General features: G+C 37.6%; 3 protein-coding genes across 3 annotated transcripts; 1 reads left to right on the top strand and 2 right to left on the bottom strand.

The window, feature by feature from the left end:
- Positions 1,641-3,753, top strand: LOC104724640 (nudix hydrolase 8). The gene is made up of 6 exons (XM_010443181.2): positions 1,641-2,073; positions 2,186-2,463; positions 2,559-2,624; positions 2,716-2,985; positions 3,084-3,227; positions 3,302-3,753. The coding sequence occupies exons 1-6, from the start codon at positions 1,953-1,955 to the stop codon at positions 3,521-3,523; spliced, it is 1,101 nt and encodes a 366-aa protein (XP_010441483.1). The 5' UTR covers positions 1,641-1,952; the 3' UTR covers positions 3,524-3,753.
- Positions 11,771-12,905, bottom strand: LOC104724639 (lysine--tRNA ligase, cytoplasmic-like). The gene is made up of 4 exons (XM_019231999.1): positions 12,741-12,905; positions 12,268-12,647; positions 12,016-12,172; positions 11,771-11,929 (listed from the first exon to the last, which is right to left on the bottom strand). Exons 1-4 carry the CDS (start codon positions 12,903-12,905, stop codon positions 11,771-11,773), a joined length of 861 nt encoding a protein of 286 aa, XP_019087544.1.
- LOC104724638 (probable disease resistance protein At5g47250) lies at positions 15,587-19,014 on the bottom strand. The gene has a single exon (XM_019231433.1). It carries the CDS (start codon positions 18,401-18,403, stop codon positions 15,860-15,862), a length of 2,544 nt encoding a protein of 847 aa, XP_019086978.1. The 5' UTR covers positions 18,404-19,014; the 3' UTR covers positions 15,587-15,859.

Raw genomic sequence — 19,223 nt, 5'->3', positions numbered from 1 at the left:
GATGAAACCGGATTATACAAAGCGTTTCAAAGATGAACCGTAATCAATTTTATTCGGTTAATATATGTATAGGTATAGTATGTGGTTTCTGCCTCGATCACAAAATAACTTGCATATTAAAATTACTAGGCTAGTATTATATATATGTTCTATATATAGAGTACCATAGAATGGTTCGTCATCCTACGACTATTCAATATCCAAACATATTTTATTTGAAAAACCCGACCAGGAATGATGATGGTTGGCATTACATCATTATCCAAACAAACTCAAATTGTTAAAAACTTATTTAAATTGTAATATGGAAGACACAATGTTATCACGAATGTGGATCATCATGCACTTCATCAGGTTACCTAATTATCCTACGTGGACAATACCTAATCCTTCCATAATTTCCAATTATTGCATTTCATTTTTCTAAACGTCATCATTGTCCTGTCCATAACGCAAACTTAATTAGTAATACATCTCATCGTTATTTTTTTTTATTTTTTTGGACAAAATCATCGTTATTTATTTACATACATTTTTTTTGTGAAAAAAACTACATAGATAAGTAAATCTTTACATATTTAGCAAAATATTTTGTATCTTGTAATCTCTCTATGATATAATATATTTGGTTTGTCGGAAAAGAAAAAGTAAGGCCAATGTTATCCAATGTCGAAACAAAATTGTATACACAATCTTGATTACAAGTATTTAGAACCCTATTCTTTTCCCCAACATGATCATTGATCACAAACCAAAAATCCAAGTTTTTTTTTGTGATATTTATATTATTAATTTACTAAATATAAAACAGAGAGGACAAGATATCTAAGTCACCAAGGCCCATATCCACGTAAGCTTGAGCAACAACCAGATGCTGTATTATCCCACTCTCGTCGATTACTGCCGTCGATTACTGCCGTCGATTACTGCGTGAGGGGTACATACACGCTTTATTTATAAATCAACGAACGAGATTATGAAAGAGTGTTGACTGTTGAGGAAGAAAGACCCTCTTCTTGAAGGAGAGGGATCGGATCATTGAGATAATATCCGTTTTATCCATATCCTTGAACTCATGAAGATTCCTTCGTACAGACAACTCTCTTGAACTTGTTAAAGATTCTCTGATACCTAACTTATTGATTCCTTTTTTGTTCTCCTGTATTTTTCGTACACTAATTTGCTTTTACTTTGTTGATTTGAATTAAAAATCCTGCCACTATCGTGTAAGTTTATTTCCAAAAACTTTGGAATATTTTATTAACCTGATAGATAATTAAGAAAATACTATAATTAAGAAGTAAGTATAATGTTTCAAAATAATACTCCATCCATTTCACTATATATAATTGAGTTGGTGTATTATTAAAGGATGTTTTGTTACATTTTATATAAAAGACATTCTATATAAGTCTGTCTATATAAGATATTTTATATTCCTTCTAAAAACTGTATAAAATCCCCAAGACATCATTATTTATTGTAATAGATAGACACAACACGTAGCCTATCTGCCTATATGTCTTTATTCAACCAAATGAAAAAAAAACACGTAGCTTTAGCTATATATATGTAGTATTAGAATAAAATTTACATATATTAATAGGGTTTGTAATATATCTGGCCGGTTGAAAAATAAAAATCGTAGCTCAAGAAGAAATTCACGTGTATTTTGTCTTTTGATGTAAGATATTGAAACTGTTCTTGGCTTTCCTTTTCTCATTTCTCACTTAACCACTCGATTCACTTTACACCACACATTATAAGTGTGCCTAAAAAAAATCTCTCATTACATACATTTCTCTTTCTTCTTCATTTCATTCTTATTTAAGATTTTAATCTGCTCAATCGCTTGTAAGCAACTTCTAAGTTCTTTAATCGCTGTCCATTTATAGTAAAAACCTTTTTTTTTTCTCACATAGATCTAAGTTCGAGATCTTCTTTGATCTCCAATGGATTCTATATCTGTCTCTGAGGTTACTGTTATTGGAAGAACACATTTGGGTTTTATGCACAGTTTCAGACAGCCATTTTCTGGTGTTCCAATGTCTCCAAAGTTCTGTTATTCCAGAGGTAATAATAACACCTAAAAATCACTTCCTCTTCACAATAAGTTATTTCTTTAATTTTTTTTTTGTATAATTTTAAAAATGATTTTTAAATTCCTCTGCATTTGGATGAAAAGTTGAAGGGCCAAGGGCAATATCATCAAGTGATACCAACACAACGAGCCAATTTGCTTATGGAGAACGCACAGCTGCAACTAATTCAGATCTAGGGTACAAGATCAATGGAGTAAACCTAAAAAGCAGAACACTGATAAGTTCTGTTAAAGAAAGATTATTACTTGATGCTAATGATGATGCGTATGGTGGAGTAATCGTTGATCATGAAAAATTACCATCAAATCCTTACGCTTTCGCTTCTATTCTTCGAGCTTCTCTTTCCGACTGGAGAAGAAAGGTAAACTAAAAACCCTGTAGAAATCTTAAACCCATTTTTACTAAAAAGTCATTTATCTCTGACCAATTTTTATCAATTGGGGGGAAATTTTGTAGGGGAAGAAAGGAGTTTGGTTAAAGTTACCTGTGGAACAATCAGAATTTGTCCCAATAGCTATAAAGGTAAACAATATGAAAATGGTGCTTGACCTTGTCTGATAAAGCAGAGTTGATTTGTGTATGCAAGTTAATGATGTTTTGTGGATTTTTGCAGGAAGGTTTTGAGTATCATCATGCAGAGAAAGGATATGTGATGTTAACATATTGGATACCGGAGGAGGAACCTAGTATGCTTCCTGCAAATGCTTCACATCAAGTTGGTGTTGGAGGTTTTGTATTAAATCAACATAAAGAGGTGCTTGTGGTACAAGAAAAGTATTGTGCTCCATCGATTACAGGTCTATGGAAGTTACCAACAGGGTTTATAAATGAATCTGAAGAAATTTTCTCTGGTGCCGTAAGAGAAGTCAAGGAGGAAACTGGGGTAATTATATCCGAGAACATTAGTATAAATCTTGATTTTTAATTGAAAAATTCCCACGATCATAACCATATTTGGCCTTGTTGTGTTGTGTTCTTTAGGTAGATACAGAGTTCTCAGAGGTTATAGCTTTCAGACATGCTCACAACGTTGCTTTTGAGAAATCTGATCTGTTCTTCATCTGTATGTTGAGACCTCTCTCTGATAAGATAACCATCGATAGTCTTGAGATCGAAGCCGCAAAGGTAAATGTAATAACAAGTTTGTAGTTAAGAGTCTACAAAGGGTCCAAATTATGACGATTGTTGTGTGTTTTCAGTGGATGCCATTGGTGGAGTTTGTGGAGCAACCGATGATAAGAGAAGATAAAATGTTTAAGAGAGTGATTGAAATCTGCGAGGCGAGATTAAGCCATCGGTACTGCGGTCTTTCTCCACATCGACTTGTCTCTACTTTTGATGGCAAACCTTCTTCTCTCTATTACAACGTTGTTGATGATGATCATGATCCTTCCAACTATTGCAACACTGATTTCTTATAAATAGAACGGATCAAACCGAACCAAACAAAATGCTGTATATACTTATTCACATGTAATGTGTATTGTATTACTCTCTTCAGTATAGTAGATTGTGTTGAAGCATAATCAAATCCCGTATCACAACATATTTGCATAACATAACATATTTACATAACACAACACATTTACATAGCACATCACATTTGTATAAGTTAGTTATTTGATTAAGGGACGCAAGTTGTTCTGTTTTACAGTTGTGTCTTTTGATCAAAGAAGTTGTGTCTGGTCTGTTATCACAACACAATGGTTCGGTTCATATAAGTATAGATCAAGTCTTTGTAACACAATACAATCGAGTCTATAATACATTCAAATTTCAGATCAATAAAAGTATTACTTTCTTACTCTGTTTTTTCATCATCGTAAACACACAAATACAAAACATCAACATGGTATCAGAGCTTTGCGATTGAGAGGACCAGAGAGAAAACACTAAAAGAGAGAACAAGAGAGATCGTATCGTCATCCGCAAAAAGCAGAGACGATGCAAGGCTCCTCACATCAAGTGATCCCTATATTCGATGGGGAGAAGTACGACTTCTGGAGCATCAAGATGGCAACCATATTTCGAACCAGAAAACTATGGTCGGTGGTTGAAGAAGGCGTGCCGGCTGGACCGGTGCAAGAGGGAGAAACCCCTGAAACTGCAAGAGCAAAGACGCTCAGAGAACAAGCAGAGGCGAATGATACGATGACTTTGCAAATTTTGCAAACCGCCGTAACTGATCAAATCTTCTCACGAATTGCAGCAGCATCATCATCAAAAGAGGCGTGGGATGCGTTGAAGGATGAATATCAAGGCTCTCCACAAGTCTGATTGGTTAAACTCCAACCACTGCGTAGAGAGTATGAAAATCTAAAGATGTATGACAACAACGACATCAAGACATTTACCGATAAGTTAATTGTTTTGGAAAATCAATTAACTTATCATGGTGAAAAGAAATCAAACTCACAACTCATACAGAAGATACTCATCTCTCTCCCAGCCAAGTTTGATAGCATTGTTAGTATCCTAGAGCAAACTCGCGATTTGGATTCACTAACAATGTCATAACTTCTTGGTATCTTAAAAGCACAAGAAGCGAGAGTTATTGCAAGAGAAGAAAGCACAAGAGAGGGAGCGTTCTATGTTCGTTCCAAATGATGAGAATCCGGTTTCAAACGAGACAACACCAACAGCCATGTCAATCAAGGCAAGAGGTGGTGTGGTTTTCACAAGAGTAACAACCACACAGAAGAAGAGTGTCGAAACAAACCGAAGAAAGATGATCATGGCAAGAAACAGAAGAGTAACATCAAGTGTTACAAGTGTGGTAGGATCGGCCACTACTCCAATGAATGTCGCTCAAAGAACAAAGAGAGAGCATATGTAAGTATCGAAGAAGAAGACTTAAGTGAAGATCATATGCTGTTTAGTGCAAGTGAGGAATCAACCACAACGTTAGGCGCATATGTTTGGCTGATCGACAGTGGCTGCACAAATCATATGACGAAAGAAGAACGGTACTTCTCTCACATCAACAGAAGTATCAAAGTACCAATTAGAGTCGGAAATGGAGATACAATCATGATAGCCGGTAAAGGAGATATTACCGTCATGACTAGCCATGGCAAAAAAATCATTAAGAATGTATTCTTAGTACCTGGTCTGCAGAAGAACTTATTGAGTGTTCCTCAAATCATCTCAAGCGGCTATCAAGTACGTTTTCAAGACAAGAGATGCATCATAAAAGATGCAAAAGGCAAGGAGATCTTGAATATTGAGATGATAAACAAGAGCTTCAAGATCAAGTTAAGTTCAGTCGAAGAAGAAGCCATGACGGCAAATGCACAAATGGAGGAAACATGGCACAAAAGACTTGGCCATGTAAGTAGCAAGCGTCTGCAACAAATGCAAGACAATGACTTGGTAAAGGGGTTACCAAGTTTTAAAGTCAAGAAGGAAGTGTGTGAGGCATGTAACCTTGGGAAGCAGTCACACAAAAGCTTTCCAAAAGAATCTCAAACGAAGACAAAAGAGAAGCTTGAGATTGTGCATACAGATGTATGTGGTCTGATGCAACACCAATCACTTGATGGAAGCCGTTATTTTCTATTGTTTCTGGATGACTATACTCATATGTGTTGGGTATACTTCCTAAAACAAAAATCGGAGACCTTCTTATTATTCAAGAAGTTCAAAGCGATGGTGGAGAAGCAATCAGATTGTACCATCAAGACGTTGAGATCCGATGGAGGTGGTGAATTCACTTCACAAGAATTCAACCAATTTTGTGAAGAAGAAGGAATCAATAGGCAAGTGACTTTGCCTTACTCACCACAACAAAACGGTGCAGCAGAACGGAAGAACAGATCCTTGATGGAGATGGCAAGAGCAATGCTTGTGGAGCAAGGATTACCGCTTAAGTTATGGGCAGAAGCGGTATATACTTCGGCTTATCTACAAAACCGTCTACCATCAAAAGCAATCGAAGACGACATGACCCCAATGGAGAAGTGGTGTGGACACAAGCCAAACGTGTCACACTTGAAGATGTTTGGAAGCATATGTTATGTGCATATTCTAGATCAGAAAAGGAGAAAAGNTATGTGTTGGGTATACTTCCTAAAACAAAAATCGGAGACCTTCTTATTATTCAATAAGTTCAAAGCAATGGTGGAGAAGCAATCAGATTGTACCATCAAGACGTTGAGATCCGATGGAGGTGGTGAATTCACTTCACAAGAATTCAACCAATTTTGTGAAGAATAAGGAATCAATAGGCAAGTGACTTTGCCTTACTCACCACAACAAAACGGTGCAGCAGAACGGAAGAACAGATCCTTGATGGAGATGGCAAGATCAATGCTTGTGTAGCAAGGATTACCGCTCAAGTTATGGGCAGAAACGGTATATACTTCGGCTTATCTACAAAACCGTCTACCATCAAAAGCAATCGAAGACGACATGACGCCAATGGAGAAGTGGTGTGGACACAAGCCAAACGTGTCACACTTGAAGATGTTTGGAAGCATATGTTATGTGCATATTCTAGATCAGAAAAGGAGAAAAGTAGACGCTAAGGCAAAGCGTGGGATTCTTGTTGGCTATAGCAATCAATCTAAAGGCTATATAATCCTCATCTTGGAGAATGAAAAAATTGAAGTGTCGAGAGATGTGGAGTTTGAAGAGAATAAGAAGTGGAGTTGGGATAGACAAGAGGAAGTCAATAAGATCGTTGTCTTACCCATCAATGACACACAAGAGTCAAGAGATCAACGAGGAGAAACCTCCAGTCATGTTCTGTCTCAAATCAATGATCATGCGAACAATGAAGAAAGAGAAACCTCCATCCCAGTTTTGTCTCCAACCAATGATCATGTGAGCGATGAAGAAGGAGACAACTCAGAAACTCCAAAGAGATACAAGAATGTGAAAGAACTCATGGAAAATACACAAAAGGTGGTTCTCAAAGAAACAGCTCACGTCATAGAAGTTTGTCTTCTTGCTCATGAAAAACCACAAACTTATGATGAAGCTTGTGATGATGAAGAGTGGAGAAGGTCCATGAGCGAGGAGATAGAAATGATCGAGAAAACAGAACATGGAAACTAGTAGACAAGCCAGAGAAGAAGAATGTGATAAGCGTGAAGTGGATTTATAAGATCAAGACGGATGCAAGTGGAAATCACATCAAGCACAAGGCAAGGCTAGTTGCAAGAGGTTTTTCTCAAGAATATGGAATCGATTATCTTGAGACATTTGCCCCTGTCTCAAGATATGATACAATAAGAGCCTTACTTGCGTATGCGGCTCAAATGGAGTGGAGATTGTATCAAATGGATGTGAAGTCTGCGTTTCTAAACGGAAAACTTGAAGAAGGGACTCCCATCTTCTGTGACAACAAGTCTGCAATAGCAATTGGAAAAAATCCGGTGCAGCATCGAAGAACAAAACACATAGAGATCAAGTACCATTTCGTGAGAGGCTGAGCACAAATGACTCATTCAACTTGAGTATTGCAAAGGAGAGGATCAACTCGCGGATATACTTACCAAGGCTTTAAGTGTTACAAGATTTGAAGAGCTTAGAAGAAAGCTTGGAGTGAAGCCGAGATATGATTAAGGGGGAGTGTTGAAGCATAATCAAATCTCGTATCACAACATATTTGCATAACATAACATATTTAAATAACACAACACATTTACATAACACAACACATTTGTATAAGTTAGTTATTTGATTAAGGGACACAAGTTGTTCTGTTTTCCAGTTGTGTCTTGTGTGTGGTCTGTTATCACAACACAATGGTTCGGTTCATATAAGTATAGATCGAGTCTTTGTAACACAATACAATCGAGTCTGTAATACATTCAAATTTCAGATCAATAAAAGTATTACTTTCTTACTCTGTTTTTTCATCATCGTAAACACACAAATACAAAACATCGACATATTAGAATAGTTTCTCGGCAAAATCTATTGTATTAAAAAAATAAAAAGCCGAATCCAAATCAAAGACTCTTCATTTAAACTCAAACTGACATGAATCCGAAGTCTTGACTACTCTTTCCAACTCTTTTAGCATCTCAAGTCTCTCTTCCGAACTACAATTCGTTTTGGAGAACGTTACCTTTTTCAAACGACTTGCGTTCCTTAGTATATATTTCGCTACCTCTTTCTCTTCTTCGCGTTTCCCCTGGTAGCCTTCCCACACAAATGTCTCGAGATGGAGCAACAAACATTCAGGAACAGTCTTTGGTTGATTCCATTTCTCACAGACCACATGATCTCCAACCTTATGCCATTGCTGAGAGGGAAACACAATGTAACATATTATATATTTATATCAGATCATCAAACCAAAAACCATGTAGACAAATGAACTTGTAGATGCGTACATCAATGAGGAGCTTGAGGACTCGTAATGTAGGCGAAGTATCGAGCATGAACATAAGTAGATTCCACCATGCCGGTTTACCTGTATATATCTACAAATCTACCAACCCATAGTAGATACTACCAGTAGGATACTACGAGCAATGATGCAATATTATTAGTACAATAACACTGTAATAACAAAACAAGTCAGCTGCCAAAGATATAAAGGTTACCTCCAAGGGTGACCAAAAGAGCAAAGAAAGCATTTTGACTTAAGTTAGAGATCCCAAAAGCTTCTCACTGATTGTTTCACATGAAATTTTCGCCTCTACCAGCTTCAGAGAAGTCTCACTTAGACAAACTTCAGGACCCTTCTCCAAATCAATGTGCAAGGATTTCAAAGAAGGAGCATTAATCACGTATTCCCAATGGTCTACTCCGTCATTTTCATCATGAACTGATAGACTCTGCAAAGATGGCACCTCAATAGCGAAAGATTTGATACCATCGCCACAAGCAGCTCGTCTCACGACCAGAGTTTCAAGACAAGGGCATCCAGATAACAGGTTACGCACTGATTTGTCGTCTTTGTAATACATATAATCAAGATGCAGAGTCTTGAGGGACTTGAGACAAAATTGAGAAGAGACATCGACAAGGGCATGAAACCTAAGTATCAAGGTCTCTAGTGTTTGACATGTATACAACAAGGTCGGAGGGAAACTGAATGGCCTAGTATTCTTCCTCCTAATCTTGGGGTACACGTCAAGTAAGAGCTTACGCACATCGCGTCCGAATGCGATTCCAAGCAATATCCCAATATCCATGGCAGTACATGTATCCAAATCAACTTCAAGATGCAAACTTAGTAGCACTGGAGCTTTATGTGATAGCAGTGATTTGCAAACATCCTTTGAAAATGTCCCGAGCTTACGTTTGTGATCGCAAGAATCAAACATGAGGACAGGTACCTTCTTCCAGTGAGACTGCCATTGTTTAGACAGAGCAGTAGTGGCTACGGCATCTTTTGTTGGAAGTAGAGACAGTATTTGCACAATCAGAGCTTCAGGAAGTTGAGTAAGTCTGTCTTCCTTCACAACAGCTCGTTTACTCTTAATTTTAACACTAGAAATTGAACAAAAACATGAGTTTGGGAGCTTTATATATATACATGGTTACAGGAGACCGTACCGTCGTTTCATTGAAGAGATGNCAAGGATTTCAAAGAAGGAGCATTAATCACGTATTCCCAATGGTCTACTCCGTCATTTTCATCATGAACTGATAGACTCTGCAAAGATGGCACCTCAATAGCGAAAGATTTGATACCATCGCCACAAGCAGCTCGTCTCACGACCAGAGTTTCAAGACAAGGGCATCCAGATAACAGGTTACGCACTGATTTGTCGTCTTTGTAATACATATAATCAAGATGCAGAGTCTTGAGGGACTTGAGACAAAATTGAGAAGAGACATCGACAAGGGCATGAAACCTAAGTATCAAGGTCTCTAGTGTTTGACATGTATACAACAAGGTCGGAGGGAAACTGAATGGCCTAGTATTCTTCCTCCTAATCTTGGGGTACACGTCAAGTAAGAGCTTACGCACATCGCGTCCGAATGCGATTCCAAGCAATATCCCAATATCCATGGCAGTACATGTATCCAAATCAACTTCAAGATGCAAACTTAGTAGCACTGGAGCTTTATGTGATAGCAGTGATTTGCAAACATCCTTTGAAAATGTCCCGAGCTTACGTTTGTGATCGCAAGAATCAAACATGAGGACAGGTACCTTCTTCCAGTGAGACTGCCATTGTTTAGACAGAGCAGTAGTGGCTACGGCATCTTTTGTTGGAAGTAGAGACAGTATTTGCACAATCAGAGCTTCAGGAAGTTGAGTAAGTCTGTCTTCCTTCACAACAGCTCGTTTACTCTTAATTTTAACACTAGAAATTGAACAAAAACATGAGTTTGGGAGCTTTATATATATACATGGTTACAGGAGACCGTACCGTCGTTTCATTGAAGAGATGACAGCAGCGTTGCTTGTTAGATACACTAATGCTGATCGAACTATGATGGCCGACGCTAGGGCTTCGGAGGAGGGAGGAAGCTGCGGAGGAAGAGAAGATCCTCTGTAAAATTTCCAAAAAATTTTCAGGTTTCTGTTCCAATTTTATTGCAAATTTCAGTATGAACCGATCATTAACCGGATTGAACCAAACCGGACTACATAATTGTAAGAACCGAACTAAACCAAACGCAGACCAGAATAATTGGAGTATATCACAGTTTACCATTTCAAGTTTTGCAAACTTTTTTCACATCTTTGAGACGGAGTCCGGGTTTCTACAGTCCCAAGAGATTGATCTGTTTGGAGAAATAGCTGGGATCTCCTTCAGCCCCGACAGTAAGGCACTATATGTTGAAGCTTGATGGAGTATAAGAGGAGAAAGGATAATAAATCACTATGTAGACTCCTTTTTCTGATGAAAGGAGTATTTGTGTTCATTTTAGTATGGAGACTTTTCTCTTGTAATATATGTGTGTGTGTAGAAATCAGTATATGTATGTAATCCTTGTCTACAATTTTTTTTTTCTTGCCAAACTCAAAAGTGAAAACTCTTTTTAAGTAGTAATTTTAGGATTGAGAAAATTATTTAAAAGTGAACAACACCATATCTGTAAGATATGAACAATTTAGTTGGGCTTCCCATCGAACATCCCAACGTAGTTAACAGAAGTTGAACTCAACATTTGTCAGCAAATAGTTCTACCTTAAGCGGATGGGATGCTAGCTTGTGTTGTGGCCTCATCAACGGGAAGGGAATAACCAACTGCATCTGCGTTACCACTTAGCCTAGTTCTACCTCAAGCGGATGCTGGCTTGTCTTGTGGCCTCATAACCGGGAAGGTAATAACCTCCTGCAACAATGTTTAGAATCATGAGTTTTGTCACAAAAAAACATAAATCATTCACCAATGGTTAGCCAACCTCTCTAACCATTGTTGCACAGTAAAAAGAGGGACCTTGATGTTCAGGGAGTCAGTAAAGAGCATAGCAAGTCTGTCTATTCCCAAACCCCAACCACCTGTGGGAGGCAATCCGTATTCTAAAGCTTTACAAAAGGTCTCATCTAAAACCATTGCTTCATCGTCTCCAGATTGTCTATCCTTGAGCTGATCAGCAAAACGCTGGCGCTGTACCACTGGGTTGTTCAACTCGGTGTAGGCATTGCAGAGCTGCGGTTCAGATATATATAACATGCTTGCTAGTCAAACAAACAAAACACTAAAGAAAGAAAGTAGTGTGATTGAGTCAAATTCATCAATCATCATCATCAGCTTTTACTTACTTCATGTTTGTTGATGAAAAGCTCAAATCTTTCAGTCAAAGCATTGTCCGATCTGTGCCATTTTGCCAAGGGACTCATGATCACTGGATGGTTGATGATGAAAGTTGGGTTCACACACATTTCTTCAAGAAATTCTCCAACAAGCTGCAGACAACATTAAAGATTTAAATTTCCTATTCTTGATGATTGCAGAAGACAGGGAGGGAGAAGGGAGACAGAAGAGTTTTTACTGTATCCAAAAGACGAGCTGTTGTCAAAGGAGGAGGGCATATGACATGAAGCCTCGCACATGCATCAACCAGATATTTGTTAGCTTCTTCACTAGCCAAGTCTTTTGGTATATTGAGGTTAGCCACCTTCTCTAACTCCCCTATCATCTCAATCCTCCTACCAAAAAACAAAACAAAAACGATGCAGATTATATTACCTACTACAGATAAGCTCCTAGGAAAAGATTTTTTGAGGTGTAAGTGTAATCAAACCTAAATGGAGGGGTGAAGTCGATTTCAATTGGATCCTTATCATATCCATTAGCATGATACTTGATTTTGTAACCACCTGTAAGTTCCTTTACCATACCACTCAACATATCCTCGGTCATTTCCATCAAGTCATAGTAGTCTGCATAAGCCATATAGAACTCGCAAGTGGTGAACTCCGGATTGTGTGTCATGTCAATACCCTCATTCCTGAATTGATTTCCTATCTCAAAAACACGGTCAAATCCACCGACAACAAGTTGCTTAAGAAAGAGTTCAGGTGCGATACGCATGTAAAGATTCATGTTCAGATCATTGTGATGTGTCACAAAGGGTCTGGCAGCTGCACCACCAGCATTCATGTTCATGATAGGCGTCACAAACTGCAGGGGGAAAAGAACACTTGAACCATAAGCCATAATCTAAAGGGAAGGGAGTGAAATATATTTTGGTAAGAAAATGAGAAAACATAGAACCTCCAGGAAATTTTTATTCTTCAGGAAAGTGCGGATGTAGTCAGTGACATTAGCTTTGGCCGTAATTATCTGGCGAACCTCCTTGTTCAACATCATGTCAAGAAAACGCAGGCGAAATCGAGAATCCTGACACAGCAAAACAGAGAAAAGTAGTATCAGCAACATGAAATACAGAGAGGAAGTGATCCAAATTGAGGAATCTAGATATATAGCCCTAGGAAAACTCATCATACCGGATCTTTTAGAATATTAGCTTCAGGATTTCTTGATTCACCTGGATGCCAGTTGGAACTGACGTTATCGGCCTTTCTCGGCAACATGTGGAGACAATGGGACAGAACAATGAATGATTGCGGGAAGATAGTCAACTCTCCCCTCTTTGTTTTTCCTGAAATGTAAAGAGTGATTGTGTGCATAGTGAAAAAGGATGACGGGATAGGCTACATGAACGAAGGAATAATAGAAACAAAGAGGCTGCACAAACCTGGAAAACCAATGACACCAACAAAATCACCACGCTTAACATTCGAGTGGAGCTTCGAAAACTCATCTTCATCCAATCCAGACTTACTGGGACAAGAAAAATCTTCCCAAGTAAAAAACCATAGTTTCAAGAGCAATAAGTTGAGAAAGAGGAGAATCAGGTAAAGAAAGATTCACCTTGCATCAGCCATAACTTGGACCTTGACATCATTACCGTGTAGATCATAGAAGAAGAGCTTGGAAGACGAAGATCGTTTGCTCATTATCCGCCCTAACAAAAGTAATTTTAAAAAACACTTACTTTTCAGTGCAAAGAGCAAGTGGCAAATGGGCATTGAGCGTGATTGAAACATACCAGCTAGAGAGACTTGAGCATCTTCAAAATGTTCCCCATCGCTTAAACAACTAACGTACTTGTTAATATATTCAGGAATTGACATTGACACAGAAAACTTGTGAGGGTATGGATTCTCCCCTTTAGCCATCTCTGCCTCAATATATTTGATTCTGTTCTCCAAGTATTGCTGCAAAAGGAATTTGATTCAAGTATTGCACAAAGATGAAAATAATAAATTATTGAACAGGTGATTAATTTGTGTACCGTTGGATCCTCATCATCTGCTGCCACTGGATTCTGCCTCATCGTATCCTTCTTCGATGTCTTGAGAGGCTTATCACTGACAGAGGTAGAATTATCCATGGATAGCTTTCCTACTTTGAATACCCGAACCTGATTCAAAACACCCACAAGAAAAAGGTGAAAACTTTCACCGATTGCTTCAAGTTTGTGAATGTAAAACTAAAGCTTGCTTTTCAAGTAATCATATAGACCCTAATTCAAAACACCACAAGGTAAAGGTGAAAACTTTCACCGATTGGTTCAAGGTAGAAGTTTCGGATTCTCTTTGTATCGATCTTTGTTTATCTGCCTCGATTCTCTCTTTTTGATTACTAACCAATTTGATTCTCTAAACAAAAACCAACTCAAGCTTCTTTTCAACTCTTATCACACCGATTAAGTTTTTTTTTTTCTTTTATCGACAACACGATTAAAGTTCTAAAAGACAGATTTTGGGGGTTTTCAATTTAGAGTTCTTATCAATGGGAGAAACGAAATCGAAAAGAATCCGGACCAAGTCGATGTTAGTGAAAGAGTATCGAAATCAAACAAATAATTGTTAGGGTTGAATTGAAATCAAACAAATAATTGTTTGGTTGAATTGATAGGAGATAATATTATTGGTTCTACTATTTTGGAATAATGTTAAAAGCTGTTATTTTTTGAGGAAATTAGCATTGAAGTAGAGATAATTTAGGGATAAAATTTCCGATTAAAGATTTCATTTGATTAAATGTCTGATTTCCAGTAGATATATTTCCTTATACGTTTATTTCGGAATATATATATATCTATAATTAACTACTCCGATTAATTAAAAATTATTTAGGATGTTATTAATTAAAGATTATTTAGGATGTTATTAATAAGGATTTAAAGCATGATCCGATTAGTGCAATCAGGTTTGTTTGTTTGAATTAAAACTTTTGAAAAAATAGGATGACACAAATTTGTACTTCAAAAATGTTAAGATAAATCAAATTTTAAGTTATATTTATGTGTTAGTTTTGTTTAGTGTAAGATTATAAAGTTGTATTTGACTGTTAATTATAAGATTTAACCTACAATTTACCGCAAAATAATTTGTTCTCTACATTATCATAAATTACTCAATTTAATATATCTAATATTCTAATATTGATAATGTTAGCAAAATAATGAAATGATAAATTATTCGTGTAACACCAAATTAATGATAATTAAATTTATATTCATATTGATCCAAATCCTTCGCACAATATAACTCCAACGCGTGATATTATAACTTTTAAGTGTAAATATTCATTATATATTAAATTAACTCAAATGTAAAATAATCTATATTCGGATATACTTGTTTAGTTACAAAAATCCTAAAACAATTTTTAAAATATATATCCGTTTATAAAAATTCAAATCACATCATATGCTAAAAAAATATAAAACTTTATTAATTTTATGTATTAAATAGTAATTCAAATAATTAAATATAAAATTTAATAAAAAGTGAAAGGAGAATTATATTTTAACATATTGCTTTAAATTAGGTAGATAGATTTTAGGAAATTTGAAACTAATATTATCAAATAGGAAAACGATTTTGTTTGGTTGTAAGAATTGTAGAGAATTTAGTTAAGACTTGTTTGGATACAAAGATAAATAAAAAATGGAACAAAAATGTAATCCAAAAATGTTTAGATAGATTGGAATTTTTCAGTTTAAAAGACTTCTTCATATTTCTCGACAATATCTGAACCTTGTATGAGAATCATTTGAATAGGATCTTTCTTCATAACCGATCCACGCTTTTTACAACCCATCACTTTGAGTTCGTTTTAGCAGTAACTTAACAATACTAAAGACATCCTTGCTTTTTACAAACCAGCAAAGCTTAACAAAACAAGCAAGTAGAGAGGAAAACAAACAAGAAATAAGAACTGGACAATACAAAGATGAGAGCCAAAGTGTGAATGTAGGAAAAAATCGCTCTTGAGCTCCTCCACTATCCCCATTCAACGGCCTAGCTTATATGAGATCATCATCGTTTTTCTTCTACTGGGCGTTGATGAAGATTGGGGCAGTTTTCTATCTCGACTTTGTTCAGCTTCAGTTTTGGAAAAGAGACTTGACTCCCATAGATGCTTCTTAGTTCTTTCAAATAATGTAGACGAAGGACTTGTAGCTCTTGAAATGGATTCACTCCAGCAACACCTTCAGCTTTCGCTTTGTTTATTAATTCGGTCATCTTAGGCGAGGATTCCACGCTTAGAGACTCGAGCTTCGCAGCATATACCAGCCATGTCAAATCTTTCAGATGTATGCATGAGTTTATTACCACAGCTGTGAGATCCTTGAACCATGGATTGATTGGAGAGATTTCATTGGATGCTGTGGATGGAGCACACTGGTCTATTCTGTGGCCTTCCCATGCTGACTCTGTGATATCGCAGTTTACCATTTCAAGTTTGTGAAGACTACTCAACTCACCAATGGCTGCAAATGGTATTTTAAGTCCTTCGAGATATAGACCATGTGTCATCCCTGCCAATCTTTTGCTTCTGAAAAACTCTTTCAAAACAGAATCGTTATTCACAGTAACGGTCAAAAATTGTAAACCCTTCAACTGATCCAAGATCTTCAGCAAGCAGCAATCTAATGCAGCAGCAGAACCATAAAATCTTAAAACCTGCAACTTTTTTAATTCTGAAATCAGACGGATGTTTCGAAGATTGGACGTGGACTCCAAATTCAAGTGTATCAATTTACTCAAGACACTTAAACCTTCTGGCAGATACTTTATACTCGTCCCTTTTAAGTTGAGAAGCCGCAAAGAAACCAACTCCGAAATTCCTTGCAACTCGGTGATTTGGAGGTTCCAAGATAGATCCAAAACCACCAGAGTCGACATGACCAGAAAGAACTTACTAACGATATCTACCAACTTGTTGTTCTGAAGGAACAAGGTTACAAGATTTGTCTGGTCAGGAAATTCAGGATCTTCCGGTATGCTCTTAATCTCATTGTTGATGAGAGACATCTTTGTCACGGTTGTCCAATCCGTGACATCAGGCAGCTGGCTTAAACCAGCATCTGTTTTCACAAGAAATCTTTCTCCATCCCTGATTTTAGACACTATCAACAATGCCATCTCACGGATCATATCATGCATATACACTTTCTTATTAGACTCCCCACCATCCACCAACAACAAACCTGCCCCAACAAGAGTATCGATGATCTCATAGCCTCGATCCTTTGCTCTCTCTCTTCCGTCTTTTTCATCTATGAAACCCTCACCTATCCAATACTCTACCAGCTCATCTTGTTTGATATAATATGCCTTGGGAAACAAAGCACAATACTGGAAACACTTGGCATCTTTTATTTCCAAGTTATCATAGCTTAGCTTCAAAACTTGAAAGATGCCCTCCTCTGTACCTTTAAACTCACTCGGATAAGACTCCAAAGTCTCGAGTGCACGACGCCATTGATCAACACTAGTTTTAGATGCCAGAGTCTTTCCAATGACTTCAATTGCAAGGGGTAAGCCACAACATTTAGCCGCAATCTTTTTAGCGATATCAGAAACTTGGTCATTAAACCCGTCGCATCTGACCTTGAGCTTGAACAAATCCCATGCTTCACTCTCCGCCAGACACTGAACTTGTATGTCCTCATTTGCCCTCATAGTCGAACAAACATCCTTAGAACGAGTGGTAAAGACGACTTTGTATTTTCTCCCCAGCAATGGAATACCGATTGCTGTTAAACTCACTTCCTCCCATAAGTCATCTAATAACAGAACGAACCGGGGCTTTATCTGTCTTAAAACCCTGCTTATTTCACCAGCTTTCTTGGTTCTTGAGTGTGTAGACCAGTTACTGTCACAGATGCGTAACCTTTCCCCAATCGCATCTTGAATCTTGTCGACGTCAGTATCTTTGGAGGATTCAACCCAAATAACAACATCAAACTCATTCTTGACTCCAACGAACTTGTTGTTAATTAGAGTGAGGAGGGTAGATTTGCCAACGCCTCCCATACCGTAGATTCCCAAGATTCTAAAATCATCTTTCCTGAGAGTTTCCCAAGTCTTCTCCAGCGTGGCATCAAGACCAACAGTTTGGTGGCAAAGTCTCACTTGAACCACAGGAGGAGGAGGTTGCTCAGTCACATGTTGAAACCCTTGACCGGAGAGGCTTTGAACTTGAGTCAACTTCTTGAATACCTCTTGGGCTAGGTCGCAGGTAGAGAACCAGCAGCCAGATGTTGAGAGACGGTGATCCTGAGAAGAAGAAGAAGCAGTACGAGAGGAAGCAAGATCAATTAAGAGATAGGTGTGAGTCTCAATGGTCTGGACAAGTGAAAGCCACTTATCAACAGTAGCAAGGCGTTGCTCACGCTTAAGCTCCCCAGCGTTGACTCTGTTCAAAACATCATCCCGTTCAGCAATAAGCTTATCCAAAGCACTCGTCAACAAGACAAGATTTTTCTTCAATTTCCAAATGTGACCGACCTTTACACAAAAGTAAGACAGAGCAGAGTTATAACATGGCTCAACAACGGGCCAACACCAACTCATATTTTTGTTTGTGCTCTCAGGTATTGAGAATAGCAAAATCTAAGAACAGATCTCTGAAAAAAGAGACGAGAGAGAAAAAGAGAGATGAGATGACTAATAAGAGAAGAAGAAAAATGCCGCACATGTCTAAAAGAATTAAAGGTCTAGTCTGCTTTTCCTGTGTGTGTGTGGGGGTTGTTAGAAAAGATAAAGATGTATCCTTTTTCTCTATTCTAATAATATACACAGTAGAAGAGACGTTACGGGCCTAAAAGAGATGGAAGATGGAAGATGATCTTCTCGAATTCGGAATCGTATCAGGAATTTTCCCACTCTTTTTGCTCATATTGAAGTAGGCAACTAGCTGCCACTCTCTGATCCTCTTCTCGCATCATACTTTTCAATCTTCAGTTCTGCTGTTCGCCGGCGACGTTCTCTCTTGTCCGTACCGTAACATCTCTCTAGTCACAAGAAAGGATTAGGACCTTATGTAGAGGGATTGCTTCATCGGGTTTCTTCCTTTTTGCCGCCAAATCCGAGGTGAATTGCTGCTCATCTTATGCTCTTTCACCAATTTTTTTTTTTGCCGGCGAGAGGAATTTAGGTTTTTTTGAAAACTGAATCATCGTCTTTTCTGCTTTTTTGACATCAACAAAAAGGAAGGGCAAAATTGTCTTCTCGTTCCCAAGTCAGCCAGCCAAATTGTATTACAAAGCCTCAAGCTTTTCCCTCCAGGTTTCTCATAAGTAGTGATTGATTAAGGAGTGCTAAATCTGCCATCTTGATTCTCTTGACAGCTTTTTCAACTCACAAATACAAAAAAAAAAAAAAAAAAAAATGG

This window comes from Camelina sativa, chromosome 11 (assembly GCF_000633955.1).
Source record: "Camelina sativa cultivar DH55 chromosome 11, Cs, whole genome shotgun sequence".
In the NCBI taxonomy this organism is placed as follows: domain Eukaryota; kingdom Viridiplantae; phylum Streptophyta; class Magnoliopsida; order Brassicales; family Brassicaceae; genus Camelina; species Camelina sativa.
Note: the sequence above shows the minus strand (reverse complement) of the source record. Positions and strands in the feature narration are given on the sequence as shown.